General features: G+C 34.6%; 1 protein-coding gene across 7 annotated transcripts in view; it reads left to right on the top strand.

The window, feature by feature from the left end:
• Window positions 1–17,504, top strand: part of LOC107662299 (A-kinase anchor protein 13-like) — an 89,084-nt gene that overhangs the window by 60,021 nt on the left and 11,559 nt on the right. For all 7 annotated transcript variants that reach the window (XM_016452275.1, XM_016452278.1, XM_016452279.1 and 4 more), the window contains 13 exons: window positions 3,092–3,254; window positions 4,859–4,926; window positions 5,045–5,096; window positions 5,202–5,346; window positions 6,451–6,554; window positions 8,016–8,162; window positions 10,645–10,892; window positions 11,838–11,963; window positions 12,051–12,168; window positions 13,517–13,768; window positions 15,075–15,151; window positions 16,213–16,394; window positions 16,925–17,007. In XM_016452275.1, coding sequence (XP_016307761.1) covers window positions 3,092–3,254; window positions 4,859–4,926; window positions 5,045–5,096; window positions 5,202–5,346; window positions 6,451–6,554; window positions 8,016–8,162; window positions 10,645–10,892; window positions 11,838–11,963; window positions 12,051–12,168; window positions 13,517–13,768; window positions 15,075–15,151; window positions 16,213–16,394; window positions 16,925–17,007 — 1,765 coding nt within the window. The remainder of the gene's footprint in view (window positions 1–3,091; window positions 3,255–4,858; window positions 4,927–5,044; window positions 5,097–5,201; window positions 5,347–6,450; window positions 6,555–8,015; window positions 8,163–10,644; window positions 10,893–11,837; window positions 11,964–12,050; window positions 12,169–13,516; window positions 13,769–15,074; window positions 15,152–16,212; window positions 16,395–16,924; window positions 17,008–17,504) is intronic.

Here is a 17,504-nt window from a genome sequence, read left to right as displayed (position 1 = left end):
CTCCATAATCCTTAAATGGAAGACGTTTGGGACGACCAGGACTCTTCCTAGAGCTGGCCTCCTGGCCAAACTGAGCAATTGATGGAGAAGGTCTTTGGTTATAGTGGTGACCAAGAACCTGATGGTCACACTAGTTGATCTCCATGATTATATGTGGAGATAGGAGAAACCTAGAGAAGGACAAACATCGCTGCAACACTCCACCAATCCAGTCTTTATGTCGGAGTGGCCAGACTCAATCCTCTCTTCAGTTAAGACGCATGAAAACACACTTGGAATTTCCAAAAAAGCACCTAAAGGACCCTCAGACTCTGAGAAACAAGATTCTCTGGTCCGATGAACCTCAATTCCAAGCTTCATATTTGAAGGAAACCAGCTCCGCTCATCACCTGCAGAGTACCATCCCAAAAGTAAAGTGTGCTGGTAGCAGCCTCATGCTGTGGGGCTATTTTTCAGCAGCAGGGACTGAGGGACTCGTTAGAGTAGAAGAAACGCTCAGTGCAGCAAAATACAGAGATAGCCTTAATGAAAACCCAGTCTAGAGCATTCAGAACCTCAGACTGGGTGGAAGGTTCACCTTCCAACAGGACAATGACCCTAAGCACAGAGCTAAAATAACGAAGGAGTGGCTTCATATCTGTGACTGTTCTTGAATGGCCCAGCCAGAGCCCTGACTTAAACCCAATTGAGCATCTCTGGAGAGGCCTAAAAATGGCTGTCCACCAACGTTTACCATCCAACCTGACAGAACTGGAGAGGATCTGCAAGGAGGAATGGCAGAGGATCCCCAAATCCAGGTGTGAAAAACTTGTTGCATCTTTCCCAAAAAGACTCATGGCTGTATTAGATCAAAAGGGTGCTTCTACTAAATACTGAGCAAAGGGTCTGAATACTTAGGACCATGTGATATTTCAGTTTTTCTTTTTTAATAAATCTGCAAAAATGTCAACGATTCTGTGTTTTTCTGTCAATATGGGGTGCTGTGTGTACATTAATGAGGAAAAAAAATTAACTTAAATGATTTTAGCAAATGGCTGCAATATAACAAAGAGTGAAAAATTGAAGGGGGTCTGAATACTTTCCGTACCCACTGTATATATGTTTAGGCTACTTTACATATATCATTTCTGAATTGACCTCCTATTAATACTCTAAACTTCCCAAAAGTCATTCAGCACTCTAATTTCAAGGCCTATTGGCCTAGTTTCACGTTTTCACATTTTGTGCTATATAAAATGTGTAAAACGAAGCATTAAAATGAATTAATCTGCTACATACAGGAATTTTGGAGTTAAATACACTTTAAACATTCAATTTATACCCTGAAAGGCTTTCATCTATTGGCTATAAATGATTAGATAAGGGTGTTTTTACAAAAAAAAAAATCATACAGATTTCATCAGCACTTTGCCGTTCTTAGACCAGCGACGGCAGTGTAATAAAAAGGAAGTAAGAGTCACAGCACCTCCCAGCTCGAGTTGGATCGCTTCCTCCTGAATCTGAGGTGATGCTGAACTTCTGGTCTCGGTCGAGAGTCTTGCAAAGGCTCTGGCTCCTACAGTAATGTTATATAGAAAGTTTTGCGAGGTGCAGGGCCGCTATCAGATGATAAGGACCTTGAAGGGAGAAGAGGTAGGCCGAATCTCAGTCACTGAGCGATGATTTGCCCCGTTGACTTTTTGTTGTGGTTTGTCTTGTGTGTTTTTTTCTCTCTTCACACTTCTAGGTGTTCACATTTTCTGAAATGGTTAACTCCTTAGTTGCCTAACAGTGACTTGCTCACTGTTTATTTGTCATAGTGATTGTCTTTTTAGTGCATTTCATCCACAACTGACACATTATTGACGGTAGTTTTTATTTATGCTGCTTCAACTGTGTGTAATTTAAGTGAATATTTCAAGTTTAGAATAAACCAGATGGTATTTGTTACTTTAGATTTTTATTGCCAAAATGGTTGTTTCTATACAGTTGCTTAAAGGGTTAGTTCACCCAAAAATGAAAATGCTGTCATTAATTACTCACCCTCGTGTTGTTCCAAACCCGTAAGACCTTCGTTCATCTTCGGAACACAATTTAAGATATTTTGGATGAAATATGAGGGCTCTCTGACCCTCCCATAGACAGCAAGGTAACTACCATGATCAAGGTCCAGAAAAGTACCAAGATGATCGACAAAGTAGTCCGTGTGACATCAGTGGTTCAACTGTAAAGTTACGAAGCTACGAGGATACTTTTTTGCGCAAAGAAAACAACTACTTTATTCCGCATTTTCATCTCTACTACGTCACTTTGGACGCGCGTTCACGACAGTACCATGGCGCGAGCTTGTGGCGGCGCAAAAAAGTATTCTCATAGCTTCGTAACTTTACAGTTGAACCACTGATGTCACACGGACTACTTTGTCGATCATCTTGGTACTTTTCTGGACCTTGAATGAAAAAGTAAACGTGGTAGTTACCTTGCTGTCTATGGGAGGGTCAGAGAGCCCTCATATTTCATCAAAAATATCTTAAATTGCGTTCCGAAGATGAACGAAGGTCTTACGGGTTTGGAACAACACGAGGGTGAGTAATTAATGACAGAATTTTCATTTTTGGGTGAACTAACCCTTTAACTTGAGGCTTGTTTTAATAAGTAGGAAGCTGAACTTTGTTACAGGAGAACTTGACAACAATTGAGAGGATGTTTGCGCACAACTGTCTGAATCACAATGAAAATGCCCTCAGTTTGAAATGACATTGCACCTTTTTTCATTTTTTACTATATCATACAAACGAGCAGGGTTGTTGTCAGCTGTGGATAATAGGGCTGCCAACTAAGGTCCTTTTGTGTGTCTGGGGTGCTCATCCTTTAAAATGTTGTCCTGTAAATTTGAGTAATGGCAAACAAGTACCTTGTTTTGGAACGTGACGACAGGTTGGTGCAGAAAATTACTTTGCAGAAATGCTATTAAAGAAAACGATGAGCAATTCAAGTTAATGGGTTTAAACTAAAGTAGCTACGATGGGCCATTACGGTGCTTGGCATATTTGAGCACTAATCTTAACAGCTGTCGCCTGTTGTAATATTTCTTATTCCTTTTCTGGCACAGGAAAAAGAAAAGGAAAAGAATCGGGAGAAAGACCGAGAGGCCAAAGAGAGAGAGAAGAAATCAGTGAATGGACACGTGTTCAGCACGTCAAGCTTGCTGCATCCAGCTTTGTGCCAGCAATGCAACAAAACCCTCAACACTAAAGATACTGTCAGCTGCACAAGTAAGAAGCTGTTTATCATTGTACCACTGGTATTAACCCCATTTGAGTTATTTACTCCCTTATACTGGATTTCACATGAAAAGACATCGAGTATTCACAGAAACTGTAGTAGAATCGTTTATTACCTTTATTTGTACAGTGCTTTTTACAATACAGATTGTGTCAAAGCAATGATAAATGTGACCCTGTCATAATTGCGGCATCATTTTTTTCGAAATTGAGATTTATACATCATCTGAAAGCTGAATAAATAAGCTTTCCATTGATGTATGGTTTGTAGGACAATATTTGGCCGAGATACAACTGTTTGAAAATCTGGAATCTGAGGGTGCAAAAAAATCTAAATATTGAGAAAATCGCCTTTAAAGTTGTCCAAATGAAGTTCTTAGCAATGCATATTACTAATCAAAAATTAAGTTTTGATATATTTATGGTAGGAAATTTACAAAATATCTTCATGGAACATGATCTTTACTTAATATCCTAATGATTTTTGGCATAAAAGAAAAATCGATCATTTTGACCCATACAATGTATTTTTGGCTATTGCTACAAATATACCCCAGCGACTTAAGACTGGTTTAGTGCTCCAGGGTCACAAATAGGAAAAATAGCAGAATAATGTGTAGTATGTGCAGTACACATATATAATACAAATTATTTTTTACTAATTAGTATGAAAGTAGAATAGGAAAAAAAAAATTCTAAGTGAAGGGGGTTTTAAAGATGTCTGAACTATTGTGTCATGTATTTCAAAAGACTCATTGCTTAAAAATAGGAAGCAGTTCTGGTAACATCATTCACTTCCTCATGGAGCTGCTGAAGAGAAAATCTTATTCATTCAGGGAGAAGTCTTTGTTCTATTGTTTTAGTCCTTTTCCCCCTCTTTGTTTGTTTCATATTTTAATCGCATATTCATATTTACGTGTATAAATGTCCTGTAAGTTCTCATTGAATTTATTTTAGCATCTGTCCATAGCCTTATAGACCAACCAATATATCTATATAAAAATAATAAATAATACAATAAATTCAAAAATAATAATAATTGAAAATAAGAAAATAATATACAGTAAAGGCAATTATTTTAATATATTTTTATGACCAGTATAAATAATAAATAAGGAAAATATACGGTTTAGTTAATTCCGATCACATATAATTAGTTCTCTCATGGGGTTTGAAAGTGTTGTTCTGTTTATGAATACTGTATTTTCTCCAGGAAGCATCTGAAGACTTATGGTTAGATTCTTGCTCAAGACAGAAGTGTGTTTCTAGAGCTTGTTGGCATGTTCGTGGGATTTAATTTGTGTGCTTGGTGGAGTTTCCTGACTGGAAGGAATTCCTAAGCCTAAGCCCAACTGTCTTTACCACTTTGACCATGAGCCAGAATAGCAAACACAAGGACTTCCAACTACAGCAAACCCTTGTGTTTGGTCATAGAGGTGAAATCTCTGCAAAGAGAAAAAGCTGTGTTTATGCTTGGGTAGCAAACTGAAATATAATACGGTAACGCTTACAGCATCTGCAATATAGCATCTTTATCAAAGTAGTGAATTGCAAACGAGTACTTTTCTATTTTCTATTGACGTGTTTTTATGCAGATTGCAATGTGAGAGTTCACAAGAGTTGTAGAGAAAACATCCCAGTTTGTCCCAAAAGCAGAATGAAGGTATGAATGAGTATTTTATTCTAAAATGTACCATATTCTTTCAGTTACACGTCAAGAAAGGTGTTTGCCTTGTCTTCTGTTTAAAATCTCTTCCTTTTTTCTGTTACATAAACAACAGTTTGCTGTACCAGAGTCCACCAATATGCCTACCGTCACTCTACGAACAAAATGTGGGTTTGTTGGTTTTGTTTCTCTTTGTATAGTCTTTTTTTTTAATGTCAGCTGATCTTAATGTTGCATGTGAATTGTTATTTTTATTTTATTTTTTTGTGTAGCGTCCACAATGCGGGAACGGCCCTGGTCTGCTATCTTTTCTCCAGAGGAACATTCTGTGATTGTCCCGTCCAGACGACCCACCAGTATTATGCCCTTCCACAGCAGCAACCTCTCGAAAAGCATGTCCATCAACAATATTCCAATGTTAGTGCCTAAACACTTATACCAACAAGTATTCTCCGGTTTTAACTGAGAATGTAGTTACTGAATATGTTCGTAATCGTTAACTCAAACTACAACTATTAAAAATCATTCTATTTGAAGTAAATCTAGTTAAATATAGCTGAAATAAAATTAAAAAAAGTAATATGTATTTATGTTTTTAAGAAATGTTGTCTTGGCAACCAATTAAAGTATTAAGTAAAATGACTCAAACTTAACTAAAACTAAACTAAACTTAACTAAAATTACTCAAAATATATTAAAAAAATGAAAAATATGAAAATATAAAACTAAAAATAAATGCTAATTCAAAATCTAAATAAATACTATAATAGTATATAATGATACTAAATGAACACTGCACAGAATATACTGTTTCCTGCCAACTATTTAGAAAAGATGCGTGTGAAACTGTACAGTATAATAAATTATCATTAACATGCTACATTACTTCGGTTTGGGGACCAATTCTGACTATTAACCAGTTGCTTAGTAGCATGCATATTACTAGCATATTTGCTGTTTATTAGTACAAATAAAGCACATATTCTGCATGACCATATTCTACATCCCTAATCCTACACAATATCTAAACTCAACAACTACCTTATTAACTATTAATAAGCAGTAACCAGGAGTTTGAGGCAAAAGTCATAGAGTTAATAGTTATTTAATAGTGAGAATTGGTCCCCAAACTGAAGTGTGACTGAACTGAAGTTTGGGTTGAAACTTCCTAACTTATTGGAGTTCAATCAATTAAGCCACTAAGTAGACATTTGTAGACATTATATTCCTAATAAAAAGATCAAGTTAAGCTTATTCCATTGTGGGATATGGTATGAAGCACACAAGTGTCCTTAATATTCTACACATTTGGACAAATATAATAAGTTATATAGGTGTTCAGTGCATATAGACAGTTTTCATGCAGTGCACAGCATGAGTGCTGCATTCTTAGCAGGAGTAGTGTGGTAGTATGCCATTCCCAACATACAAATGAACAGAATCTTCAGTGAATCTGTCTTTAGGGCACTTGACTTTACTGGCCTTCTGTCCTAACCACACCACCTCATCCTCTTCCTGTAGGTTTGACGATGTGCCTCTGAGAGGCATGCGGTATCTGTCTCAATCCACAGACTCTCTCCACAAACCCAACAAGGTTACAGCGTCCAATGAGTCTCTAGATGAAGGTAAGCAGCCATATTTTTTTCCAGTATAATACCAGATGCAATTTCTTGCTTTCAAGCTGAGATCTTTTAGGGGAGAGTGAACAAGTAATTAATTGTCAGAGCTGTGGCTTCATGGTTTGTGCGTGTGTGTGGTGCTCGTTTTGAATCTAGCCTGTGTTTTGTCCTTTTCTTGTCCACTCAGTTATTTCCTGTCATTCCTCACTTTCACTATTAATTAAATGGCTTTTTAAAGTTGTGTAAATGTTTCTTTTATTATTATTATTCACACAGGTTTTTCTAGTAATATATGAATAAAAATGTCGTTGTCGCTATAGGAACTAGGGATGCCACAATTCTCAATATAATATTGAACCGTTCGGTACGACATCCACGATTCAATACGTGCTCGGTTTTGCGTTTAAATAATTTCTGTGCGTTTTATTTCTTTTTTGTTTTATTTTGGCCGATCTCTGACTTGCACAAACTGCATTGTGATAATTTCCCAAAATGTCATTTGTTTGGAAATGTTACGAGGTCCGTAAACGACTGTTAACAGAGACCAGAGACGCTGAAGACGAATGCAAAGAGGAGAAAATACTGTAGCAGATTGAGCTACCTCACTGCTCATGATGCACGAAATATTGGAAGAAAATCCTAAATATTGAATTGGGTTTTATATAAATGTATTTCTAAGTCTTCAGAAAAGTTTAAATTGTATTTTCTTTTCATCTCGTCTCTATATAAGGCATATTAAAGTAGTGTTTATAAGCACTGCGCTGCTTTGTTAACAGCAACAACCAAGGAAACACTGTATAACTGCTGCTCCATAAGCGCCACCTGCGGTCAGAGAGTGAATTTGCATCTCATTCAGTCCGTCTCTGTTTTGTTTCGTTCAATTGCTTTATTTAGCATAGTTTCACAAAGCTAAAGTCAGACCATTCAGTTTTTTTTTTTCAGATTTTGAAGTTATTAAATCTAATTTAAATCAAAATGTGCTCATGCTTAATGTGTGTAGCATCTTTGTTTGGATCGTGATTAAAATGCCATGGTCGCCTCTAGTTTTATTTTATAATTTTTACAGATGGCCTGTAACAGAGCTACTCCTATTTTCAGTCTTTCTTGAATCTTTCTTAAATAAATAAATAAAATCAATAAAAAAAAACATACAAATAAAAAAATTGTCAATTGGAATTGGCCATGAAAAATTAAGATCAGTGCCTACTACCGTCTATTTATTGTATTTATATTATACAGTACACTAGGATTGTGTACAAGTGGAATTTTATTAAAGAAAGTAAAATAAAGAAAGAGCATTGCAATAAAAAATACATTTTTTCTCCTTAACCTCTTACTGCTCCTGTCGCCTAAGCATAGAATAACAAAAAAAACACTCAAAAATCCAAACCGAACCGGAAACCGTGGTTAAAAAAACCGAGATATGTATTGAACCATGGGCTAAATGTATTGTTGCATCCCTGATAGGAACTGTGATGGTTGACAGCCGGCTGATGGGAGAGTTTGAAGCAGATGTTAAGGAACTGGAGGCTGACTCCTGGAGCATTACCGTAGATAAGAAATATCTGAAGCAACTCAAGAAGGACGCCATTAAGAGACAAGACGTCATCTATGGTAGAATTTAATGCATTTCCATTTCTTTGTTTATAAGCATTTGCTGTTCTGGGAGTTTTTATTCACTAAATATGACAAAAAAAATGAATGCAAAATGCTAAGTGTTTTGCCCTTTTATTGTCCACTCTGTTATTTCCTGCCATTCCTCACTTTCTCTATTAATTAAATGGCTTTTTAAAGTTGTGTAAATGTTTCTTTTATTATTATTATTCACACAGGTTTTTCTAGTAATATATGAATAAAAATGTCGTTGTCGCTATAGGAACTAGGGATGCCACAATTCTCAATATAATATTGAACCGTTCGGTACGACATCCACGATTCAATACGTGCTCGGTTTTGCGTTTAAATAATTTCTGTGCGTTTTATTTCTTTTTTTGTTTTATTTTGGCCGATCTCTGACTTGCACAAACTGCATTGTGATAATTTCCCAAAATGTCATTTGTTTGGAAATGTTACGAGGTCTGTAAACGACTGTTAACAGAGACCAGAGACGCTGAAGACGAATGCAAAGAGGAGAAAATACTGTAGCAGATTGAGCTACCTCACTGCTCATGATGCACGAAATATTGGAAGAAAATCCTAAATATTGAATTGGGTTTTATATAAATGTATTTCTAAGTCTTCAGAAAAGTTTAAATTGTATTTTCTTTTCATCTCGTCTCTATATAAGGCATATTAAAGTAGTGTTTATAAGCACTGCGCTGCTTTGTTAACAGCAACAACCAAGGAAACACTGTATAACTGCTGCTCCATAAGCGCCACCTGCGGTCAGAGAGTGAATTTGCATCTCATTCAGTCCGTCTCTGTTTTGTTTCGTTCAATTGCTTTATTTAGCATAGTTTCACAAAGCTAAAGTCAGACCATTCAGTTTTTTTTTTTCAGATTTTGAAGTTATTCAATCTAATTTAAATCAAAATGTGCTCATGCTTAATGTGTGTAGCATCTTTGTTTGGATCGTGATTAAAATGCCATGGTCGCCTCTAGTTTTATTTTATAATTTTTACAGATGGCCTGTAACAGAGCTACTCCTATTTTCAGTCTTTCTTGAATCTTTCTTAAATAAATAAATAAAATCAATAAAAAAAAACATACAAATAAAAAAATTGTCAATTGGAATTGGCCATGAAAAATTAAGATCAGTGCCTACTACCGTCTATTTATTGTATTTATATTATACAGTACACTAGGATTGTGTACAAGTGGAATTTTATTAAAGAAAGTAAAATAAAGAAAGAGCATTGCAATAAAAAATACATTTTTTCTCCTTAACCTCTTACTGCTCCTGTCGCCTAAGCATAGAATAACAAAAAAAACACTCAAAAATCCAAACCGAACCGGAAACCGTGGTTAAAAAAACCGAGATATGTATTGAACCATGGGCTAAATGTATTGTTGCATCCCTGATAGGAACTGTGATGGTTGACAGCCGGCTGATGGGAGAGTTTGAAGCAGATGTTAAGGAACTGGAGGCTGACTCCTGGAGCATTACCGTAGATAAGAAATATCTGAAGCAACTCAAGAAGGACGCCATTAAGAGACAAGACGTCATCTATGGTAGAATTTAATGCATTTCCATTTCTTTGTTTATAAGCATTTGCTGTTCTGGGAGTTTTTATTCACTAAATATGACAAAAAAAATGAATGCAAAATGCTAACCAGGGTTATTATAGTTAGCTAAAACCGCAAAAAATGAACTGAAATAAAATATAAAAAAACTTAAGCTTATTTTATTTCAGCTAGTTGCCAATTTAAGCAACATTTCTCATTTTCATTTAGTTTAACTTGATGATTGAAGATAAAAACAATAACCAATAAAAAACAACAAAATTACTAAAACTTAAATTTAAAGTAAAAACTTAGTTATTCAAAATAATAAACTATAATAGTATCTGATACTAAAATAACACTGCTGCACTCCTTTTTTTTGCATGTGAAAGTGTTCACCTCAGTGTTTAATCATCCAACTTCCATTTTGTCAGACAAACTCTATTTTAAAGGTTGCATCTAAATGTAAAAGTTAAACAAAGTTAAATTGATTAGTTGAAAAGTCTGGCAAAATAATAAAATTGAACTTCAATATTGTATAATATTACAATATTAACACTAACTGTAACTTCAGTATGATAGCTTGTTGAACTTTGATCCACAAGCATAAATCATAATTCTTTTGGACTTAATGAAACTTTTCCATAAGTTTATTACCTAACGTCCTAAAGCTGGTTGCTAATACAGTGTAGTTGCTCTTAGTTCCTCTGATTAACAATAGGTAAAAAGTAACAAAAAACGAACTTCGGTTCATTTAAAGTAGATGTTTACAGTTGAAGATAATAGTTCAGAAGTAGTTGGCAACTTACACATGGGAATCTCTTTCTTTTCAAAGAGTCTATATCTCCTTTCACTGGCCCAAAAGCAATAAGCATGCTAACTGCTGCTCTTCCAGATGTCTGGATCTAAACATCCTGTTCCTTTATCAATCCAGAGCTGATCCAGACGGAGATGCATCACCTGCGGACGTTACGGATCATGTCTGATGTGTACTGTAAGGGCGTGCTGACAGATCTCCAGCTGGAGGTCCAGATGGTGGAGAAGATGTTCCCCATGCTGGACGAGCTCCTGGAACTCCATTCATTCTTCTTCAACACTCTGCTGGAGAGGAAGAAAGAAGCCAAGCTGGAAGGAACGGACGGATTCATAATCAACAGGATAGGAGATGTGCTGCTCAGCCAGGTGAGGATGTTTGATTTTATATATATATATATATAAATGCATTTCTGTGTTTGAATTCAAGGACTTTCTTGTGTTGGGTTGCTACTTAAATGTAAAACTTGGATTCTGTAGCAAAACCAGTTTTGAAGCACCTCACCATACTATTTTAGATGATATACTGTTCTGTATGACACTGTTATGCTATCCTATATTGCTATATATATTATATATAGTAAACAATATAGAAAATTTAAATGTCTAAAATTTTATATTTAAGTTTATTTTTTTTTTATATTTAAGTTACTTGCTGCCTTAAAAGTAAAAATTGTCCAATAATTATATCCCGCAGTGATATGTTCATTGCACTTCAGTTTGCTTACTAATGGAGTTGAAACTCTGAAAACTCATACAATTTAGTAGAAATTGCAGACGTTATTATGGCAAGTTTAATGTATGAAAACAAAAAATATGTATTTATTATTTTAAAGCGTTTCTCAGTTCCTCAAAGCCAAAAATTAATTACATCCTTAAAATGTAATGTAAAAATAATAAATAATTAATACATAATAAAAATGTTTATTATAAAATACAAATATTTTTATTTTTTTAACAGATTAAATATTTTATCTGCTTACCATCATGACCATTAACCAACATCAAAGAACTGGGAATGGGCAAATGTGTTGTTAAATTATTAAAATGTTAACTTAAAATCTGAGAGGATACTTCGAGTAAATATTTTAGATCAAAGGGGTTTGGCTGAAAAAAAACTTTGGGAATCGCTGCTCTACTACATTACTCCTTTGTGTGTACTAATGTTGCATTGCATTGCATTAAATGATAACTTATTAGCATATAAAGGCGTCTTGGTGAGTATGACGTGCAGATGTCAACTTGACTTAGACAGCAGATTCCTTGTTCATATCCTAGCTCCTGTATTGATTTATGCCACATGATGTGCTTCAGTTCTCAGACTCCAATGCAGAAAGCATGAAGAAAATCTATGGCAAGTTTTGTAGTCGACACAGTGAAGCAGTGAACTTCTACAAGGAGCTGCATTCCAGAGACAGACGCTTCCAGGCATTCATCAGAGTAAATGCTGCACTTTATTATGTTGCTCATTCTTCCCATTAAATGCACAGAGATGCCTAACAGTCCTCAATGTGCTCTTGTTTCCAGAAAAAAATGAGCAGCAGTGTTGTCCGGCGTTTGGGCATCCCAGAGTGCATATTACTGGTGACTCAGAGGATAACGAAGTACCCGGTGCTTTTACAGCGAATCCTGCTGCACACCAAAGGTGAGATTTACTCTGATTGGTTTCAGTCAGGAGCTGTCAGGGGTTCTAGCATCTTCTGGTCTGGTATGAAGGCGACCACAAAGCAATTTAGTCTTAAATCTTTTTTTTTTAAGAAATCAATCAGTCAATTCTTAGCAGTAGTGTTTGGGCTAAATTGTTATTCTAGCAGAAAATGCATATTTTGTGGGCGCTCTAATTCACTTTGTGACCCATGTGATCCAGTCCCATTCCACCCCTCATTCCCAATAGTTGTTCAATAAATAAACCAAAAAAAAAAAAAAGTTTACACTACCATTCAAAAGTTTGGGGTAGGTTAGATTTTTTTTTTTTTTTAATGAAATTATTTTATTCGGCAATGATGCATTAAATTGATCAAAAGTGACCGTAAAGACATTTATAATCTTACAAAAGATTTCAGAATCAAATAAATGCTATTCTTTTGAGCTTTCTGTTAAACAAAGAAACTGTTTTCAACATTGATAATAATCGAAAATGTTTCTCGAGCACTAAATCAGCATATTAGAATGATTTCTGAAGGGTCATGTGACACTGAAGACTGGAGTGATGATGCTGAAAATTCAGCTTTGCTTCACAGGAATAAATTACATTTGAAAATAAATATTTATAATCACATTTAAAAATAAATCATAAGAGTGGGTAAAACCACTCATGTAAAAATTTAAATTTAAATTTTATTTGTATTATTTTATTTTTACTACCAAGTCATAAGAATAAATTACAAATTTCCATCAAAGGTACATACAAAACATTGCTCACGTCTACATAAATATTTTTTGCTTATTTATTTGTTCTTCTAAATATAAAACCATAATATTTTAATATTAAAATAGAAAACAATTATTTCAAATATTTCAAATTGTAATAATCATTCACAATAGTGTCAGTTTTTAAAAAGAAAATGCAATTTTTTTTTTGCGGGTACTGCATTTGATAGATTGTGTCATCACTGGCCACTTTAGAAGGTGCCGTCAGTGTTTAAATAGCGCTCCAATATTTCACTCTCAGTAAACATGGATGGGCCCTCTGCTGCACACATGAGACGCAGCGTGTAAACATTCCACATTTACTGCAAATCACTTCCAACTGTTGCACAGCCAGTCTGAAAGGCTTTTTGGTCACGTTCCCAACAAAGAGATTTTAAAGTGAATTAAGAGTGTCAAGTATAACAAATATCCTTTCAGGGGCAATTTGAGAAGGAGCTTATAGCTCTCAAGAGGATTTGATTCTGCCACTCTAATACTATAATGAAACAAAATGGACTGGTTTATTGTTTATAGGAATTTATTACAACTGAATTTCGTATAAACCTGTGTGTGTGCTTGTGCAGAGAACGAGAAGGATTTTGAGGACTTGACACAGGCGCTACAGTTGGTGAAAGATATCATTGCTTCAGTGGACAGTAAAGTGAATGAGCATGAGAAGAAGAAAAGGTTAAAAGACATTTACGGCCGTACGGACAGCAAGTCCATCACGCGCATGAAGAGCGGCCAGATGTTCGCCCGAGAGGATCTGCTGCGCAGTCGCAGGCTTCTCCATGATGGTCCTCTCCAGCTGAAAAACGCTGCCGGACGACTGAAGGGTAAAACTCTCTACACTGTAAAAAATGACCGTGAATTTAACGGTAAAAGACTGTAAAAATGCTACAGTAAAAACCTGTTAAATGGTTAACGGTAAATTCCCCTACTGTATACGGTGAAAAACTGTATTGGACATTACATGTACTGGACATTAATTTTACGGTAGTATACCGTTTTTGGAAGTGAAAAAGACCGTATAATTTACAGTGAATAACCGTAAATTGACATTCCCAGAATTCCATGCATTACATTTCAAATTTGATGTTTTTTTGTTGAAATAACTATGTTTCTTCTTAGTTTTTTCTTATCAGTTTTGTATATTAGGGTTGTGTGTTACACCTAATGTTGTTAAATGAATGTTTATTGCATTATTTCAGTTTCATGTGTGTTACCATGATGGTGTTTAGCATTTGTGTGAATGACACTGTGCACCTTCTATACATGTTATTATTTAAAAGCTGCTTTTGATGGGCTTTGGTTCATCATGTGACTTTCTCATCACCACCTGCATTTGGTGGTTATCAGTGTATTACAAAGGTACAAAACAGATTTCAGTACTTCAATAGGTTGGTATATTAACATTATATCAGTTAATGAAATTACGGTATTTAACTGTAAATTTAAGTTATAACCGTAAAACCTAAAACGTTGCTACCGTATTTTTTACTGTAAATTTCCGGCAACCACAGCTGCCAGTTTTTTACCGTAAATTTTACGGAATATTTTTTACAGTGTACTCTTCTAACCGTAAATCTTGATAGATCTTATTTCTTCAGCAGTGGATAGAAGAGAAAACTGTCCACCTCTTGCAACTTTTATAAATGGGTGATTCTTCCATTTCGAAAAAATTAAATGTCTTAAAGATCCCATGTGCTGAAATCAGCCTCCAAGTGAGGTTTTTGAGAGTGAGTGTCAGTAATGATGTGTGATTGTAATGACATTTTTCACTTTTTGAAGGAAAAGGTGAATAAACCATTTAGCTAGCAGTCAGTAATTAAAGCAACAGAAAGTTAATACTGAATTATAATTTTAATAATCACAGAGGACAAAGTCACCAATGTTAAATATTTTATTATATTTTACTTTACGTTACTTTAATTTACTTTAATTTTTAATTTAATTTTATTTTAGGGTTAGGGTTAATTTTTATTTTATTTCCACTAAGTTATAAGATTAAATACAAATTTAAAGGTACATACAAAATATTGCATATTTCCACGTATATAGTATTACATTATTAGTTGTTCTTCTAAATATAAAAATGTAATGTTTTGGAATGTAATGTTTACTGTTTTTTTTAATCCTTAGATGTCCATGCACTTCTTCTTTCGGATGTCTTTGTGTTCCTCCAAGAAAAAGACCAGAAATATGTTTTTGCGTCTCTGGTGAGTGATTGGATTTCAGTGCTATCTTTTTTATGAGATATCAGTTTAAAGTTACGTTTTTTTTTATGTGTCATACTGACAATGTATTTAAAAATGTATTAGTATTGTAGCGAATCAGCTCATGGGGAAATATGAATAATTAATCATTGCTATGGAACATGCAGTGATTTTCTCTCTGCTCACATTCCTCTGGGTCATAAAACCAGTGGTATCAGCATTAGTTGCCATGGGGACCAGGGGCCTGTTCGGCTTTCCTAGGGTGTTACGCATTTCGGTGGAAGGGTCCATAGGTCCTCATATGGCTTGTTAACTGAGGGGTGTTACAGAGTATTTGTTAAATATAGCTAACAAAATATATATTGTGTGTTTGATTGGTCCAGACGCTACAGTATATATTGAAATTATGTTGAAATTTACCTGACCTAAGATTAATAAATGTTGTAGAAGTACTGTTCATTCTTAGTTAACTAATGTTATCAAATGATACCTTATTATAAAGTGCTAAGATTTTTTTAAATAATGCCCTTCTATTATGATTCTTCATGGCATTCTTCGTTCATGATGTTTTTACAAACATGTTTATTTATTTATTTTTTTAAAACAGAAATTTCTCACTCTATGATACAGTCAGAACAAAAGTATCATCCACTGTTATTTTTGATTATTAACTTCCTAAATGGACCTAAGCTTTGCATTTGGCAGTGAATACATATTTAATCTGACTTAATTTCTGAAGAAATAGTGTAATGGAAAATTGATCATGGGAATATAACAGGAAAAGCTGGCCTCCTCATCAAGGCACGATTAGATTAAATTAGATATCCGTAACACAAATGCTACATTAAGTTAAATACTTGGGTTTAGAGATTTTTTTCAGGTTAGCAAACACAACGGATGACTGAATACACTGACACATTTTACACTACAGTGTTGATGTTCAGTTCAGTCAGCTGATTTTTTTATCTCCTACTCTGTTTCCTTTCTTCCTCTCTCTGCATATTCTTTGGCCTTCACTCCGCCCTCCTCATTCGGTGCATCACGCTTCCTCTTCTCATCAACAGGACCAGCGAGCCACTGTTATCTCCCTGCAGAAGCTGATCGTGCGAGAGGTGGCCCACGAGGAGCGCGGCCTCTTCCTCATCACCGCCGGCATCGCAAACCCTGAAATGGTGGAGGTTCACGCCAGTTCCCGAGAGGAACGTAACACCTGGATGCAGCTCATTCAGGACGCCATGCACTCAATGTAAGTACCAGATATTCACTATCTATACTGTAAGCTTAAAAACAAGATTGAGAAGCAAAATTGCATGAAATAGTCAGAGACTTTTTTTTTGCTCTAATGCAATTTTTTTTCTTGTGCCAAGCATAAATCTAACAAATCATTAGCGAACTTTTTTCTCATTTAAAGCATGAACCTCGTTAAATTAAGATATATTCTGTGAAACAGTTGTCTTAATATAGTCTTAATAATTTTTTTCTCCTTCAGTCATCTTGATCATCGTGATTTATGGATATTTAGATATTTTACCAAAAGACAAAAAAATAATACTGATTTAAAAAATATTTTTTGCTTTGGTGATAGTTTTAAAATAAATTCTCTTAAAAAAGTAGAGATTAAAAAAATGATTTATCTTTTTTTTAGTGACTAATTTTGAAAATGTAATTTTTACATTTAAAAATGTAAAATTGCAAGGGTAGTTGGATAGTATTGTTCAGAAAAGACCAGGAAATGTATAAATTGAAATGGGTTTTTTTTGCCTCGTGTGTTCACAGAGAAAAGGATGATGATGAGGGGATCCCCAGTGAAACAGAGGAAGACAGGAAACTACTCGAAACAAAAACAAAAGAAATGAGAGGTGAGCAGCTTTCTCTCTGCTACTTTAGCTCTTTGCCCATTTTTCATAGTTTATGTATTTTTTTCCCCAAATTATTCCAATGAAAGTAATATATATTTCTTATATATGGAATAAATAAATAAATAATCACAATTGTTTTGGTTTAGTGTATATATATATATATATACACACACACACACTACTAAACAAATTTTGATAACTTATTTTAATGTTTGTTATTTTTTATTTTACTAGCATTAAAGCCACATTAAATAGTAACTCAAGAGTTTGAGTCTGATTTGTAAGCCTTTTGACCATTTCATTAACATTAACCGCTTCAGAAGAGTCATTTGCTTATGAATCACTTTGTACTGTTTGTTGCATGCGGTCAGCAAGGACAATGCAAGATCATTTGTTTTATCAATTTTTAATCTTTCTATATATAATATATGTATATAATATATATATATATATATATATATATATATATATTTTTATAAATCTTCTTTCTATATATA

The sequence above is a fragment of the Sinocyclocheilus anshuiensis genome, unplaced genomic scaffold (genome assembly GCF_001515605.1).
Source record: "Sinocyclocheilus anshuiensis isolate Anshui unplaced genomic scaffold, SAMN03320099.WGS_v1.1 scaffold579, whole genome shotgun sequence".
NCBI lineage: Eukaryota > Metazoa > Chordata > Actinopteri > Cypriniformes > Cyprinidae > Sinocyclocheilus > Sinocyclocheilus anshuiensis.
Note: the sequence above shows the minus strand (reverse complement) of the source record. Positions and strands in the feature narration are given on the sequence as shown.